Source organism: Mastigoproctus giganteus, chromosome 2 (assembly GCF_048544385.1).
Source record: "Mastigoproctus giganteus isolate SK-2022 chromosome 2, ASM4854438v1, whole genome shotgun sequence".
Lineage (NCBI taxonomy): Eukaryota > Metazoa > Arthropoda > Arachnida > Uropygi > Thelyphonidae > Mastigoproctus > Mastigoproctus giganteus.
Genome location: NC_143576.1, coordinates 101206794 through 101225515, shown reverse-complemented (window position 1 = coordinate 101225515; position 18722 = coordinate 101206794). Strand labels below are relative to the sequence as shown.

Genomic DNA, 18722 nt, shown 5'->3' with positions numbered 1-18722 from the left:
AATCCACAAAAGTCTTGCTAGTGTGAGAGTGACCAAACCACAAATTCCAGTCAATATCTGGGAAATTAAAATCCCCCATTATAAGACTCTGATTTACTGGTTTGTTAGTTATTTGTTTGTTTGTTATTTAGTTTTTAGGTGCATTAGCAACTAAGGCCATATTGCTCCGGGATATGCGGTGGTCATTCCCTGACCTTTCCACATCCTCCGTATTTGGTGGTGACAGGCTCGAACCCGAGTCTAATCAAGAAACGTGTGCTATGCACTGCTGCTGCTCCTTCTCTGCTTCCCTTCCCTGAACCCGAGTCTAATCAAGAAGCGTGTGCTATGCACTGCTGCTGCTCCTTCCCTGATTTACTGGCACACTCTATTTCCCTGTACAGTTTCTGATTATACTCATCAGAGTCATTAGGCCTATAGCACACTCCTACTCTCAATTTTGATCTTCCAATGCTTATGTCACACCAAACTGACTTGACACTGCACTGTCCAGCGATGTCGACTGGCTTCACTTCCTTGGATTTTATGTGTTTCTTAACTAATAGCATAACCCCTCCTCCCTTCCTATCCTGTCTAACCTTTCTGTACACATTATACTCCCAAAATTCCAGTTCTGCATTCCTTATATCTGTGTGACACCACGTCTCTGATATCCCAACAATATCTGCCTTTGATGTTTTGAGCAATACCTAAAGTTCATCAAATTTATTTACCAAACTCCTAGCATTGGTGTACACACAAGTATACATGCACCTGTTCCTATTCTTAGCTACCCTAACCATGTGTTTACTTGTACCGCAGTGACTCCCAGCAGTCTCTGAAATACCCTGCATCTTGTTTTCCAGGCTGCTGGAAGAGAAGCAGTGCAATAGAAGCAGTGCAAGAATCACTTTCACCTCTGCCAGTGGCTACTGTTAATCTATTAGTCCTTGTATCCCCCAAAGCTAGCAGTTTTCCGACCCATCTAACACTGCCACGATAGCATCAGCTAAAATTCTTGCACCCTTTCTATTTAAGTGCATCCCATTCCTGTAGAAGCAGTCTCTCCTGTTAACAAGTACAGACCAGGCTGAAAAAAATTCTACCCCTTGAGCCTTGCACAATCTGTCCAGGGCCAAATTGATCGACAAGGCTCTCATCATATACTCCCTTCCTATCGTGTCTGGGCAGAATTGCAGACACTTTCAAATTCAACCAAAATTCACGGCTTTTTTTTTCAACAGTGACCTGTACTTGTTAAGTAATTCTGCCGGTCTCCTACTCTTAATGTCATTAGTGCCAATTTTTCACCACCTTCACTTTATTAGCATTAATTGACTCACACTCTTTAAAAAAAAATGAAGTTGAAACTACCTATAGGGTAAACAAAAATCAATCAAGCAGACACAAAATGCACATAAATAATATATAAACCAAAAATGAATGAAACAAAAATTAAACTGAACACAGCATTGCTGAGGGGCAGTACGCAGCTATTTTTAGGAGTTGTTGCTTCTCTGTCAAGAAGCAATAGTTCCTAAAGAGTTTTACTAATGATGCTCAATAAACTTTAATTAATTTGACCACCAATTGGGCATTCCTTTTATCCCTAACACTGCCAGGTAAAGGATGTATAAAGCATGCAGGAAATGGTGCATGCAAGTATTGTGTGTTTTATAGCCATGGACACAAAAACACTTGTGTCAATTCAAAAGATGATATCCGCACAACGTCATCAACCTTTGCCCCTGGTAGACAATCCCTGGTCCTGTTCTACCTATCGTTTTTTACATACCATGTTCCCCATTTCCCTGACAATAGAGTCACCAACAACTACCAGTTCCTGTGGGACCAGCGCATTCTGCCTTGGAAGTTGCCGCTGTGTTGCGTGATGACCAAGTGCAAGCTCTGGCGGTGATGTCGGCAGCTGAGAGCTTGATGGGCCCCTCAATTCAGATCTTTCGAGGGCATCCACCCTGTCCTTCAAGCTCTCATATAGGCCATAACAACGCTGAGTTGTTGCCTGATTTCCTTACACTCCTTACATCGCGCACACACAAAGACATCCCCCATGGCAATATCATGTCCTGTACCCGATTGCTCCACAAACATCAAACAAGCAGTGCATTTTAAAAGGCTGTGATTCAGAGGGCAACCCCCCCCTCAGTTCTCCCCTGAGCCACAGCACGCCCATTATCATGAGCCTTTTGCTTTGCTGCTCTGAGTCATGATTTCGATTTAATTTCAATAAAATTTCAATTTCAGTACAAAATTATAACCCTAAACTTGTATCCCAACACAGTTATAACGCTATATATATTTTTTAGTATCAAGTATTATCTACAAATTTCATTTATATAACTTCCGTATCAAGTTATGTATTAATTAATTATGTTACATTTCTAAAATCTAAGTCATTATATGTATTTAGTTAAAAAGTACAATTTAATTGACAATGAAGTTTAACAAGATTAATAGATTTTACTGATTAGTTGACAATATTATATTAAATACAATATTATACTAAGCTAACGCTATCTAGTTCAGGATATAACGTATCGTATAACAATGGCAGCAAGTTACGAACGTAAATCTATGGACACTTAAGTATTAATTAACTTCCAAATCTCGCTGTCTCAATTCAGAATAAACTAAGGATCCTGACTAGGTCTATAAGCTACTTATAGAAAATAACTTAATATAACAATTGGTCAATAAAGCGGCTAAATAGGGCTAAAAATCTTCTCGTTCAGCGGAGCTGCAACTTGTAACACGTGGATTTGATACCCTTACCGATACTAAGTAATATCTACAAAATCTCTATCTAAGTTAAACTTTAAACTAAGTATCGTAACTAGGAATATAAAGCTACTCTAGAAAATAATTTAATATGCCAATTTAAGCTAATAAAACAGAAAAAACTTCTCTATTCCAGGAGTAGTAAAAACTATCATTCTCATCGTTCTCGTTCTAGCTGAAATTTATTTCAGCTATCAACTGAAAAGCTTACTCATTAACAACCTTGCCAACCTTTGTATCTAATGAGCAACCTAATGAGCAGCAGCCTGGAAAACAAGATGCAGGATATTTCAGAGACTGCTGGGAGTCATTGCAGTACAAGTAAACACATGGGTTGTGTTAGGGTAGCTAAGAATAGGAACAGGTGAATGTATACTTGCGTGTACACCAATGCTAGGAGTTTAGAAAATAAATTTGATGAATTTGAGGTATTCCATGGTGTCACACAGATATAAGGAATGTAGAACTGGAATTTGGGGAGTACAATGTGTACAGAAAATATAGACAGGATAGGAAGGGAGGAGGGGTTATGCTATTAGTTAAGAAACACAAAATCCAAGGAAGTGAAGCCAGTCGACATCGCTGGACATTGCAGTGTCGAGTCAGTTTGGTGTGACATAAACATTGGGAGATCAAAATTGAGAGTAGGAGTGTGCTATAGGCCTAATGACTCTGATCAGTATAATAAGAAACTGTACAGGGGTATAGAGTGAGCCAGTAAATCAGAGAGTCTTATAATGGGGGATTTTAATTTCCCAGATATTGACTGAAATTTGTGGGTTGGTCACGCACACAGCAGCAAGGCTTTTGTGGATTTATTGGATGATCGTTTTCAACATTAGCATGTTCGGGAGGCAAGTAGAGGGAGTAATACTCTTGATCTGATTATCAGTAGTGATTCTTCGTGCATTATAATATTATAATATAATAAGAAACTGTACAGGGGTAAAGGGAAGGGGTATTGCTTTCGTAAAGGCGACTACGATGGACTGAGACAGTATTTAAATTCTATACAGTGGGATCAACTGATGATGTTACCAACAGCAAATTCAAGATGGGAAGCATTCAAAGAACTTATCTTGGAAGCTACTAGGCTTTACATACCAACTAAGAAATATTGTTCAAGGTTTAGGCCTAAATGGATGTCAGATGAACTAATGAGGCATATGGCAGAGAAGAAAAATGCATGGGATACATACAAATTAACACGTGACACAGAAGCCTATGATAGATACAAGTTGATCTGTAACCAAGTTACAAAGGAGGTTAGGCAAGCGAAGGCAGATTACGAGAGATCCTTGACAAGGGATGCGAAGAAAAACAGCAAAGAGTTCTTTACTTATGTAAACTCTAGAAGGATTGGTCCACTTGATATCGATGGGTCAACTGTTGATGACCCTGCTCAGGTAGCTAACAAACTAAATGAATATTTTGCATCGACATTCACACATGAGGAGTTATTCAGCGAGGGGAATGCCAGAGGTGTATTCAACTCTAGCAGTAAGCTAGAGAATCTTGTAATAACTGAGAGTAAAGTGGAGGAGAAATTGTTGAAGATAAACACAAGAAAGGCACCTGGGGTGGATGGGATCTATCCAGTTATATTAAAGGAGGCAGCAAAGGAAGTAAGTAAACCCTTAGCCATAATTATGAGAGTTTCCTTGGACTCAGGGGAGGTACCCATGGACTGGAGATGTGCAAATGTGACCCCAATTCACAAAGGAGGATCAAAGGCTGACACAAGTAATTATAGACCTGTGAGTTTAACTTCTGTTCCTGGAAAATTAATGGAGGCACTGGTTAAAGAAGCACTGCAGGATCATCTAGACAAGACTTTAGTTATAGCTCGGACACAGCATGGTTTTGTTAAGGGGAAGTCTTGCCTGACCAATTTGATTGGATACTATGATGCAGTCACAAAAGAACTGGATGCAGGGAATAACTTTGATATTATATACTTGGATCTTAGAAAGGCTTTTGATACTGTTGCACATGGAAGACTGCTGCTCAAATTGGAGCAGTGTGGCATTGGAGGCAAATTGCTGCTATGGATAAAGGGGTGGTTGAGGGGGAGAAGACAGAGAGTGGTAATCAATGGACACTGCTCATCGTGGACTAATGTTATTAGTGGAGTCCCTCAGGGTTCAGTATTGGGTCCTTTATTGTTTTCTGTATTTATAAATGATATTGATGATGGTATATCAGGCTTAATGTACAAGTTTGCAGAGGATACGAAGGTTGACAGGGTTGTCAAGGACACTACTGACACTATGCTGCTGCAACAGGATTTGGAAAGGTTGAGCAGATGGGCTTCGAGGTGGCAAATGAAGTTTAACATCGACAAATGTAAAGTACTACATATGGGAAACAGCAACCTCAGAGCAACGTATCAACGCTGTGGTACTACACTGACAGTGGTAGAGAATGAAAGGGACCTGGGGGTGGTTGTGCAGGCAGATATGAAGTTCTCTGAGCAGTGCAGACGGGCTGCAAGAGTAGCTCATGGTGTATTGTCAATGATATATAGGAATTTTTCTAGCAGGGATAAGGAGGTGATTATTCCCTTGTATAAGGCAATGGTCAGGCCACACCTAGGGTACTGTATGCAGGTCTGGAGGCCTCATATCAAGAAGGAAGTAGAGCTGCTTGAACGAGTACAGAGAAGGGCAACAAGATTGGTGAATGGAACAAAGGGGTGCTCTTACGAAGAAAGGCTTAAGTTTTGCGAATTACAGTGTCTGGAAACTAGGCACCAGCGAGGTGATCTGATAGAGGTGTACAAAGCCTTGAATGGTTTGAGCATGCTCAATGATGATGGGATTCTTCCTCTTGCTCAGAATAATCACCTGAGAGGGCATAAAATCAAATTGAGGAAAGACAGAGGTAGGATAGATGTGCGGAAATTTGCCTTTAGCCAGCGGGTGGTTGGTAGGTGGAACAGATTTCCATCCCTTGTCGTGGAAGTTGATAGCCTAAATAAGTTTAAGGCTCAGCTGGACAGGTATTTCGAACGAACAGAGGGGTGAAGTGGAAGTGGTTATTTTTTTATTTATTTATGTTACTTTATTTTTTTTATTATTATTATTATTATTTTTTTTTTTTTGGCTGATGCTGCATAAGCTTGCTTTCTTGCATCAAATGCCTCTACTAATGCTAATTAAGAATCTGCAGATAAAGGAACTACTAGGTAAGTAAGCAAACCCTTATCCATAATTACGAGAGCTTCTTTGCACTCAGGGGAGGTACCCATTGAGTGGAGATGTGCAAATGTGACCCCACTTCACAAAGGAGGATCAAAGGTTGACACAAGTAATTATAGACCTGTGAGTTTAACTTCTGTTCCAGGAAACTTAATGGAGGCACTAGTTAAAGAAGCACTGCAGGATCATCTAGACAAGATTTCAGTTATTGCTCGGACACAGCATGGTTTGTTAAGGGAAAGTCTTGGCTGACCAATTTGATTGGATACTATGATGCAGTCCCAAAAGAACTGGATACAGGGAATAACTTTGATATTATATATTTGGATCTTAGAAAGGCTTTTGATACTGTTGCACATGAAAGACTGCTGCACAAATTGGAGCAGTGTGGCATTGGAGGCAAATTGCTGCTATGGATAAAGGGATAGTTGAGGAGGAGAAGACAGAGATTGGTAATCAATGGACACTGCTGATCATGGACTAATTTTATTAGTGGAGACCCTCAGGGTTCAGTGTTGGGACCATTATTGTTTTCTGTATTTATAAATGATATTGATGATGGTATATCAAGCTTAATGTCCAAGTTTGCAGATGATACAAAGGTTAGCAGGGTTGTTAAGGACACTACTGACGCTATGCTGCTGAAACAGGATCTGATAGAGGTGTATAAAGCCTTGAATGGTTTGAGCATGCTCAATGCCGATGGGATTCTTCCTCTTGCTCAGAATAATCACCTGAGAGAGCATAAATTCAAATTGAGGAAAGACAGATGTAGGATAGATGTGCAGAAATTTGCCTTTAGCCAGTGGGTAGTTGGTTGGTGGAACAGACTTCCATCCCTTGTTGTGGAAGTTGATAGCCTAAATAAATTTAAGGCTCAGTTGGACAGGTATTTTGAACGAACAGAAGGGTGAATTGGGAGTGGTTTTTTTTTTTTTTTTTTTTTGGCTGATGCTGGCATTGGAAATAAACTTGCTTTCTTGTATCATATGCCTCTACTAATGCTAATCGTAATGTATCATCTACAAACTTGGACATTAAACCTGATATACCTTCATCAATATCACTCATAAATATACAAAACAACAATGGGCCCTACACCGAATCCTTGGGAACTCCACTAATACCATTTGTCCAGGAAGAGCAGTGTCCATTGATTATCATGGGACTCAGAAGCCTATGGCAGATATAAGCTAGTCTGTAATCATGTCACAAAGGAGGTTAGGCAGGCGAAGGCAGATTACGAGAAATCCTTGGCAAAAGTTGCTAAGAAAAACAGCAAGGATTTCTTTACTTATATAAACTCTAAAAGGAAGGGGATGAATCTGATTGGTCCACTTGATATCGATGGATCGACTGTTGATGATCCTGCCCAGATAGCAACCAAAAATTAAATGGAGTATTTTGCATCTACATTCACAGGGGATGTGCAAATGTATCCCCAGTTATTAAGGTTTGGAAATGGCAGAAGGTTATCAAATTGTAACAGGATACTTAATGATTTTGTAATAACTGAGAGCAAAGTGGAGGAGAAATTGTTGACGATAAACATAAGAAAAGTGCCTGGGGTGGATGGGATCTCTCCAGTTATATTAAAGGAGGCGGCAAAGCAACTAAGCAAACACTTAGCCATAATTATGAGAGCATCCTTGAACTCAGGGGAGGTTCCCATGGACTGGGGATGTGCAAATGTATCCCCAGTCCAAAAAGGGGGATCGAAGGGTGACACGAGTAATTACAGACCAGTTAGTTTAACTTCTGTTCCAGGTAAAATAGTCAATGGTTAAAGATGCATTGCAGGATCATCTAGACAAGACTGCAGCAATAATTCAGACACAGCATGGGTTTGTTAAGGGAAAGTCTTGTGTGAAAAATTTGATAGGATATTATGATGTGGTTACAAAAGAACTGGATGCAAAAAATAATTTTGATATCATCGATTTGGATTTCAGGAAAGCTTTTGACACTGTTGCGCATGGAAGACTATTCTACAAACTGGAGCAGAATGGTATTAAGGGTAAGTTGCTACAATGGATAAAAGGATGGTTAAGTGGGAGAAGACAGAGGGTGGTAATCAATGGGTGCTGCTCTTCTTGGACTAATGTTATTAGTGGAGTCCCACAGGGTTCGGTGTTAGGTCCACTGTTGTTTTGTATATTTATCAATGATATTGTTGAAGATATATCAGGCATAATGTTGAAGTTTGCAGATGATACAAATGTTGGCAGGGTTGTTAATAACAGTAATGGCAGTGTGCTACTGCAACAGGATCTAGATAATTTGGGCAGATGGTCTAAGAAGTGGCAACTGAAGTTTAACCTTGACAAATGCAAAGTACTGCATATAGGTAGAAGTAACCCCAGAGAAACGTACCAACTGTGTGGTACTACACTTAAGGTGGTAGAAAATGAAAAAGACCTGGGAGTAATTGTGCAGGCACATATGAAGTTTTCTGAGCAATGCAGACAGGCTGCCAGGGCAGGTCATGGGGTTTTGTCAATGATATATAGGAATTTTGCTAGCAGGGATAAGGAAAGTGATTATCCCTCTGTATAAGGCAATGGTCAGGCCACACCTTGAGTACTGCGTACAGGTCTGGAGGCCTCATTTTAGGAAGGATGTAGATTTACTTGAGCATGTACAGAGAAGGGCAACAAGATTGGTGAGGGGAATCTGCAAATTGCAGTGGCTGGAGACTAGCCACCTGCGCAGTGATCTGATTGAGGTATATAAGGCCTTGAATGGGTTGAGTATGCTGAATTCTGATGGGATCCTTCCACTTGTTCAGATTACGAACCTAAGGGAGCATAAATTCAAATTAAGAAAAGACAGATGTAGAATAGATGTGCGGAAATTTGCCTTTAGCCAGCGGGTGGTTAATTGCTGGATCAAACTTCCATCTGTCGTTGTGGAAGAAGTTGATAGGTTGAATAAATTTAAGGAGGAACTGGATAGGCATTTGGAAGGAATGGTGTGATTTTTTTTTTTTTTTGGGCTGATGCTGCATAAGCTCATACACATGCTTTCTTGCATCACATGCCACTACTACTACTACTACTATTACCACTCTCTGTTCTCTCCCACTCAACCATCCCTTTATCCATTGTAGCAACTTTCCCTTAATGCCATACCTCTTCAATTTGTACAGCAGTCTTCCATGTCCCGAAATCCAATGTAAAAAAAAAAAAAGTAAACTGCAGCCATTATCAACCCACTGCAGGCTGGAAGCCTCCTCAAAAATTCATGTTAAGGGAAATGGACCATAATCTGCCGCGCTGGTCCAGTGTGGGTTGGCAGATCGACCGTATTTAGCAGTCAGGGGCTTAATCCTCCCTTCTACTCAAGGAGCATGTGCTACTGCACTCCTGCTCCTGACCACTCGGCTACGAAGGCCTCCTAGCATATGATATCAGAATTATTTTTGGCATTCAGTTCCTTTGTGACCACATCATAGTATCCAATCCAATTGGTCGGACAAGACCACCCTTTAACAAACCCATGCTTTGTCTTAACTATGACTGCAGTCTTATCTAGATGATCCTGCAATGATTCTATAACCAGTGATTCCATTATTTTTCTGGGAACACAATTAAACTAACAGGTCTATAGTTACTTGTGTCGCCTTTTGAACCCCCTTTATGAATTGGTGATACATTTGCACACCTCCAGTCCGTGGGGACCTCCCCTGAGTCCAAGGAAGCTCTCATAATTATGACTAAGGGTTTGCTTACTTCCTTTGCTGCCTCCTTTAATATAACTGGATAGATCCCGTAAACCCCAGGTGCCTTTTTTATGTTTAACTTCAACAATTTCTCCTGCACTTTGCTCTCAGTTATTACAAAATCACTTAGCTCACTGTTAGAGTTTGATAAACTTCTGGCACTCTCCTCATTGAATAACTCCTCAGGTTTTGATTGATTTGATTTGGTAGTTGTTGGCGCATCGGCTTCTGTGGCCATATTGCACCTCCCAAAGTTTTTGCAGTACATTGATCCAAGCCCGAGGTGGGAATCGAACCTGCGACCTTTGGGTTGTCGGGCAGGTACTTTACCCACTCGGCTAGCCCGGTCGGCCAACTCCTCAGGTGTGAATGTAGATGCAAAATACTCATTCAGTTTATCCGCTACCTGAGCATGATCATCAATAGGCAACCCATCTATGTTAAGTGGTCCACTCTTATTCCTCCCTTTCCTTCTAGAGTTTACATAAGTAAAGAACTCTTTGCTGATTTTCTTCGCATTTTTTGCCAAAGATTTCGGGTATTCTGCCTTTGCCTGCCTATCCTCCTTTGTGACTTGATTACAGATTAATTTATATCTGCCATAGGCTTCTTTTTTTTTTTTTTTTTTTTGATTTGGTATTTGTTGGCGCATCAGCTTCTGTGGCCATATTGCACCTCCCAAGGTTTTTGCAGTACTTTGATCCAAGCCATAGGCTTCTGTGTCAACTGATACTTTATATGCATCCCACACATTTTTCTTCTCTGCCACGAGTCTCATTAATTCATCTGACATCCATTTAAGCCTAAACCTTGAACAGTGTTCATTAATTGAAATGAAAAGCCTAGAAGCCTCCAAAATTAAGTCCCCGAAGACTTCCCATTTAGAATTCAATGTTGCTTTCATTATCAATTGATCCCACCATACAGAATTTAAAAACTGTCTGAGACCACTGTAGTCACCTTTACGAAAGCAAAAACCCTTCCCTTTAGATTTGATGGTAGTTACATCTTTAAGTCATTCCCACATCATTGCATTGTGATCAGTGTCACCCAGTGGTTCTTTTATCTGCAAATTCTTAATGCATGAATAGTCACTGCTGCTAATCAGATCAAGAGTATTACTCCCTCTGGTTGCCTCTCTATCATGTTGCTGTAGAAAACAGTCATCCAATAAATCCACAAAAGTATTGGTAGTGTGCAAGTGACCAATCCACAATTTCTAGTCGATATCTTGAAAGTTAAAATCCCCCATTATAAGACATTCTGATTTACTGGCCCATTCTATTTCTCTACACAACTGCTCATTACACTCATCAGATTCATTAGGCCTATAACACACACCTGCTCTCATTTTTCCTTTCCCAGGCTTATGTCACACCAAACAGACTCAACATTGCACTGTCCACCAACATCAATTGGATGCACTTCCGTTGATTTTATGTGTTTCTTAACTAACAGCATAACCCCTCCTCCCTTCCTGTCCTGTCTATTCTTTCTGTACTCATTGTACTTCTCAAATTCCAATTCTGCACTGGTTATGTCTGTGTGACAACATGTCTCTGATATCCCAAGAATATCTGTCTTTGATGTCTTGATTAGCGCTTCAAGCTCATCAAATTTATTAACTATCCTCCTAGCATTGGTGTATATGTAAGTATACATACACCTGTTTCTACTTTTAGTTACCCTAACATAGCCTATGTATTTATTTGTTCTACTATGACTCCCAGCAGTCCTGGAAATCTCCATTGCCTTGCTTTTCGGGCTGCTGCTGCTCAAATTAATAGATGTATGGCATTAGGGGCAAGTTGCTACAATGGATAAAAGGATGGTGAGTGGGAGAAGACACAGAGTGGTAATCAATAGATACTGCTCTTCATGAACTAATGTTATTAGTGGTGTCCCCCAGGGTTCGGTGTTGGGCCCATTGTTGTTTTGTATATTTATCAATGATATTGATGAAAGTGTATATAAAGCTTAATGTCAAAGGTTGCAGATTATATATAGGTTAGGAGGATTGTTAAATAACAGTAATGTTAATAACTGTTATTACTGCTATTTACTGCTATTAACAGTAATTGTTAATAACAGTAATAACAACAGAATCTTTACCAGATCCTGTTGCTACTGCAACAGGATCTGGTAAAGTTGGGCAGATGGGCTGAGAAGTGGCAACTGAAGTTTAACATTGACAAATGCAAAGTACTGCATATGGGTAGCAGTAAACCAAGAGAAATGTACCAACTGGGTGGGGGTTACACTCAGGGTAGTGGAGAATGAAAGAGACCTGGGGGTAATTGTCAATTAGATATGAATTTTTCTGACAGTGCAGACAGGCTGCCAGAGTAAGTCATGGGGTGTTGTTAATGATATACAGGAATTTTGTGAGCAATGATAAGCAGATGATTATCCCCTTGTATAAGGCAATAGTCAGGCCATACCTTGAGAACTGCATACAGGTCTGGAAGCCTCATTTTAGGAAGGATGTAGAGGAAGAAAGAGTACAGAGAAGGTCAATAAGACTGGTGAGGGGAACAAAGGGGTCAGAGAGGGTGCTCTTACACAGAAAGGCTGAAGTTCTGCAAACTGCAGTGTCTGGAGACTAGGCACCTGTGAGGCGATCTGATTTAGGTGTATAAGACCTTGAATGGAGCAGGCTCAATGCTGATGAGTTCTTCCTCTTGCTCAAATTACAAACCTGAGGGGGCATAAAATGAAATTTAGGAAACACAGTTGTCGAATAGATGTGCGGAAATTTTCCTTTAGCCAGTGAGTAGTTGATTGCTTCAAAAAACTTCCATCTGTCATTGTGGAAGTTGATAGCAGAACTAGAAGGCAGAACTAGACAAACATTTGTAACCAATGGATGGGTGAAATAGAATGTTTTTTTTTTTGGCTGATTCTGTATAAGCTTGCTTTCTGGCATCATATGCTTCTACTAATGCTAATGCTAATATGCATATATCCCACAGGTGACTGCTGTAGAATTATATCACTGCTAAACAAGAATGGTGAAAACTGAAGGATCTAGATTAAACTATTTATGCCATAATCAGAAAGATGGCATATGTTATGGCGGGTGCATCTATTTACCTCTTCCTTCCCTTGCTGTTCAATTTAACTACCAATATGGTTTTTTTTATTATTATTTATTTTTTTTTTTTTTTTTCCTGTTTCACTACTGAAAACAAAATTCTAAATAACACACCAGAATGATCAGGATAATTCAGTGGAATATATCCTCAATGATAAATAATACTAATAAGCATTCAGCACTCAGGACAATATTATCTTCATTTTGAAATACTGCATATATTTTCACTATTCTTTTTATGCACTGCATATTGTTCTCATGCTTATTTAAAAAGATATGATTACATTGTGTTTCCCAACAATATCATGTTATCTACTTGAAACTGGAAAATTATATTTTAATACAGTACACAAAGCAAGCATATTACCTTTCCGTAAAGGTGAGTACAGTGGTCTCCGACAGTTTTTAAATTTTGTACAGTGGGATCAACTGACGATGTTACCAACAGTAAATTCTAAGTGGGAAGCATTCAAGGAATTAATCGTGGAAGCTACTAAAAGTTTCATTCCTATTAAGAAATATTGTTCAAGGTTTAGGTCTAAATGGTTATCTAATGAACTAATGAGACTCGTAATAGAGAAGAAAAATGCATGGGATGCATATAAATTATCAAGCGACTCAGAAGCCTATGGCAGATATAAGCTAGTCTGTAATCAGCTGACAAAGGAGGTTGGGCAGGCGAAGGCAGATTACGAGAAATCCTTGGCAAAAGATGCTAAGAAAAACAGCAAGGATTTCTTTACTTATATAAACTCTAAAAGGAAGGGGATGAATCTGATTGGTCCACTTGACATCGATTGTTCAACTGTTGATGATCCTGCTCAGATAGCAAAACAAACTGAATGAATATTTTGCATCTACATTCACACATGAGGAATTATTAAGGTTTGAAAATGGCAGAAGGTTATCAAATTGTAGCAGGATACTTAATGATTTTGTAATAACTGAGAGCAAAGTGGAAGAGAAATTGTTGAAGTTAAACATAAGAAAAGCACCTGGGGTGGATGGGATCTATCGAGTTATATTAAAGGAGGCGGCAAAGCAACTAAGCAAACACTTAGCCATAATTATGAGAGCGTCCTTGGACTCAGGGGAGATTCCCACGGACTGGAGATGTGCAAATGTATCCCCAATTCACAAAGGGGGATCGAAGGGTGACAAGAGTAATTACAGACCAGTTAGTTTAACTTCTGTTCCAGGTAAAATAATGGAGTCACTGGTTAAAGATGCATTGCAGGATCATCTAGACAAGACTGCAGCAATAATTCAGACACAGCATGGGTTTGTTAAGGGAAAGTCTTGTCAGACAAATTTGATAGGATATTATGATGTGGTTACAAAGGAACTGGATGCAAAAAATAATTTTGATATCATATATTTGGATTTCAGGAAAGCTTTTGACACTGTTGTGCATGGAAGACTATTCTACAAACTGGAGCAGAATGGTATTAAGGGTAAGTTGCTACAATGGATAAAAGGATGGTTAAGTGGGAGAAGACAGAGGGTGGTAATCAATGGGTGCTGCTCTTCTTGGACTAATGTTATTAGTGGAGTCCCACAGGGTTCGGTGTTAGGTCCACTGTTGTTTTGTATATTTATCAATGATATTGATGAAGGTATATCAGGCTTAATGTCGAAGTTTGCAGATGATACAAAGGTTAGCAGGGTTGTTCATGACAGTAATGGCAGTGTGCTACTGCAACAGGATCTAGATAATTTGGGCAGATGAGCTAAGAAGTGGCAACTGAAGTTTAACCTTGACAAATGCAAAGTACTGCATATGGGTAGAAGTAATCCCAGAGAAACGTACCAACTGTGTGGTACTACACTTAAGGTGGTAGAAAATGAAAAAGACCTGGGAGTAATTGTGCAGTCAGATATGTTTTCTGAGCAATGCAGACAGGCTGCCAGGGCAGGTCATGGGGTTTTGTCAATGATATATAGGAATTTTGCTAGCAGAGAAAAGGAGGTGATTATCCCTCTGTATAAGGCAATGGTCAGGCCACGCCTTGAATACTGCGTACAGGTCTGGAGGCCTCATTTTAGGAAGGATGTAGATTTACTTGAGCGTGTACAGAGAAGGGCAACAAGATTGGTGAGGGGAATGAAGGGATCCTCTTACCAAGAGAGGCTTAAGTTCTGCAAATTGCAGTGGCTGGAGACTAGGCAACTGCGAGGTGATCTGATTGAAGTGCATAAGACCTTGAATGGGTTAAGCACGCTGAATTCTGATGAGATTCTTCTGATTGCTCATATTACTAACCTGAGGGGGCATAAATTCAAATTGAGAAAAGACAGTTGTAGAATAGATGTGCGGAAATTTGCCTTTAGCCAGTGGGTGGTTAATTGCTGGAACATACTTCCATCTGTCGTTGTGGAAGTTGACAGGTTAAATAAATTTAAGGAGGAACTGGTGTGATTTTTTTTTTTTTTGGCTGATGCTGAATAAGCTCATAGACTTGCTTTCTTGCATCAAATGCCACTGCTACTACTACTACTACTACTACTACTTTCCAGATTTTACAGTATATGGAAAAATCTTGGATAAACATTTATACAACACATTTATCTTTGGCACACAAATGAAGGGCACTGTATTTCTATTTAATTCTATTAATTTAATTTAATTTATTTTAATTTAATTAATTTAATTTAATTATTAAAAGCTAATTAAATTTAGCTTTGCAACACACATACAAATAAAATGCTGTTTAATATTACACTATATAACATTTCACTTTGCACATTCTACATCTGTTCCATTTTCTGCAATGAAAAATAGCACTCCTAAGGACAATTTCATTAACTAGAGATTAACAATGAAATTTCATGCTTAAAACAGAATTTTAAAAAAATAATAAATATATGAATTTAACAGCGGAGCCATAGTTTTATAAGGTTTTTTTTTTTTTTTTTTTTTTTTTTTTTTAAAGAAAAAAGTAAAAATAAAATTATGTTAAGATTGTGAGTAGGAGAATGATTCAAAAAAATATTCTCATTATAAATCTGGACAGTTTAGCAGATATGCAAAAGTATGGGGGGAGGTCTGTATGAACATCTCCATTTTTTTTTGTAACAATTATCAGTATTTGATATGTCAACTAACACAGGGATGCAGTTCTACCAGAACATTCCTATTTACAGTAATCACAAAAGCTGGCTAAGATACAAAATTACCATAATAAGTCAAAACAATCAAATATATAGCCATATTTAAAGTGATTCCTAAAGATACAAAAGAATACTCAATTTGAGGAAATGAGGAAAGTATGAGAAATTATCTTTTCATGGCAAGAATTTCTTGGTGCCACAATGGGTGTAAGATGTTTGAAACAGAATAATTTTCATTAATGGAATCAATCAGATTTCATTAATGGAATCAATCAGATTGAAATAGAAGAGATTTATCATTAGAAGTCTTTATCCTCTTTTATCAAAAGAGGATCAAGAGTTGGTGAATTCTGAGTCAAATGTTTGATACCCTCTATTCAGGGAACAAAATCCTTACCTCATTTGATTCTAAAGTATTAATTAATTTTAAAAATAGTGTTAATTTTGATCTATTAAACAACAGACAGGGAAGAATAAGTTACTTCTTATGATTATATGATGAATTATAACTCATGTGCCAACAATGTCTCAAAACAAAAGCCAAATAATATCATGCTTACCTCACTTTTCAGCTTTCAAGGGATTATATAATATTAATTTAGTGTTACTAGAATTTTGTTCATGTTCTGATTTTAATGGGGTAAAGCCCCAGCATAATCCTGTTTACTGAAACACTGGTGTAAGTATTTACACCAGTGTTTCAGTAAACACTAAAGACATTACAGTTATCCCAAACAATTTTCTAAATGGAATTTTCTGGTTTTATTTTCTTAAAAATACACACAGAAATTTTTCTTTAAAAATACAATTTAAGTATTTCTCCCCAAATTTCATCATCCAGACTGAAATTACCTTTTCACCAGGTGGTCCTGGAGGTCCTGTTTCTCCTCTTAACCCTTCAAAGCCCTAAATAAAAAATCATTTTAACATTTAAATTTTATCTAGAAAGAACTTTAACAAACTAGAGCAGAAAATTACAAGTTTTAAACTCTCATTAATGCACCAAAAAAAAATTTACAAAACCAGTATATGGCATTCTTTGTGCATGATTCATTTTTTTAGAATAAAGATAAAAACATCACCACAATGTAATGTTATCCATTACTTTAACATCATAATAGATACAAATAAATTTATAAATATATATTTTTAAAACAGTTAACCAATCATGACAACAGTCTTATTATCCAATAACTATACAAATACTGTCACTATCAATGCAACAAATGACACAAATTGAAAACTAACCACTGTATGCAGTAGTTAAGATGTAGCCCAACCATTACTTTAAACAATGGAATAATCACTTGTTTGTCCCTGCTGACAGAACTCCAGATGTTCTGGTCAAGTTCTATGAACAGTGCTGTCTGCACTGCCCACAGAATTTCATACTGGACTGTTCAATTATCTCTAAGGTATTTTTCATTAACTAACTTGAGTTTGGTACTTCCAAACTGTTATTCTGAAGTTAGTAGACATATAATCACATCAAAACAAAAACAGCTGCAGCAAAAAATTATAAAAGCAGCAGTGTTGCATATTTTGTATGCTATGCACAACATATGTTTGAAATAAAGACAAGAATAATGGAAATAGAAACAGAGAATAAAGTTATTTTTTAATTATAAAAAATTATTTTTTTTATATTTTATAATAAAGCAGCAGAAACAAAAAAAACATTATATGATCAGGTGCAGCACACTTTTTACAACTAACAGTGAGAGAGATATGATTTCTATTGCCATGTTTTTTTTTTAATTATAATACAAGCAATAATGCAGATCAGAGACTAAAATCATGTAAAAATTAATTTTTGTTTTGCCACACACACAAACACACCAATTGAGCTGATAATCCATTCCAGAATTACTATATTTTCCAAACTATAAGGCAAACCTTTTTTCTAGAAAATGTTGCCTGAAACTTCCCTGCATCTTATAGTCTAAGAGCTTTATCTTTCACTGTGTTTAGTGACAATATAGTCAAAGCATACCATTTTTAGGCCAAGTGGCCTTCTAAAAAAAAGTATCTCAAAATTTTGGTGTACCCCTTTCAGATCACATGTCACAGAAGCAACAGAATGGATGGCTGCTAAATTACACAAGGAATTAGCTGTAATTCCAGAAGGTCTTAACCAACTTCAATGATTGGATATCAATTAAAACACACTTTAAAGTGTTCAGTTCATGCTTCAAGTGTGGACCAAATGAATGGAAACACAAAATGACAATTTGACCACAACAGGATGGAAACGAATCAATCATTTTGCAGAATGTGTAAATGCTTAACAATAAGAGAAGTTAGGGAAACATGTGGACTCTGCAATGTCTTTAAAGATGATGCAATCTTTGAAAAAAATTGAAAGTTTACACCACAGTATCAGTAATGATGAGTGTGATAGTACCTACGACATGTGATCGGCATTACATGATGAGTAAAAGCTTCATTTTACACTCATATTTTGTTTAGTAAGCACCTGATAATTTTTGGTTGAAATATATGCAATATAAGTGGGGTTTTTCATCCCCCTCCTAAAATTTGCCCTCTAAAATATGGGTGTGACTAATAGTATGGTGCAACTTATCACTTAGAAAATATGGTAATTCTAAATGACATTCAAACAAACTTAAATAATCAACATATTAAAATCCATATCATCATCATCATCATCATCATCAGCCATTTTCAATCCACTGCAGGATGAAGGCCTCTCCAGCAACTTTACAGTTCCTTCTGTTTTGATCACTGGCCATCCATTTACTACCCACAAACTCATGAATTTCATCTATCCATCTCAGCCTTTGTCTTCGAGGTTTTC

At 38.0% G+C, this 18722-nt stretch overlaps 1 protein-coding gene across 1 annotated transcript in view; it reads right to left on the bottom strand.

The window, feature by feature from the left end:
- Positions 1-18722, bottom strand: part of LOC150089465 (uncharacterized) — a 1372165-nt gene that overhangs the window by 784408 nt on the left and 569035 nt on the right. Inside the window, exon 26 of the mRNA XM_090389992.1 lies at positions 16757-16810. Within this exon, the coding sequence (XP_090246118.1) occupies positions 16757-16810 (54 nt within the window). The remainder of the gene's footprint in view (positions 1-16756; positions 16811-18722) is intronic.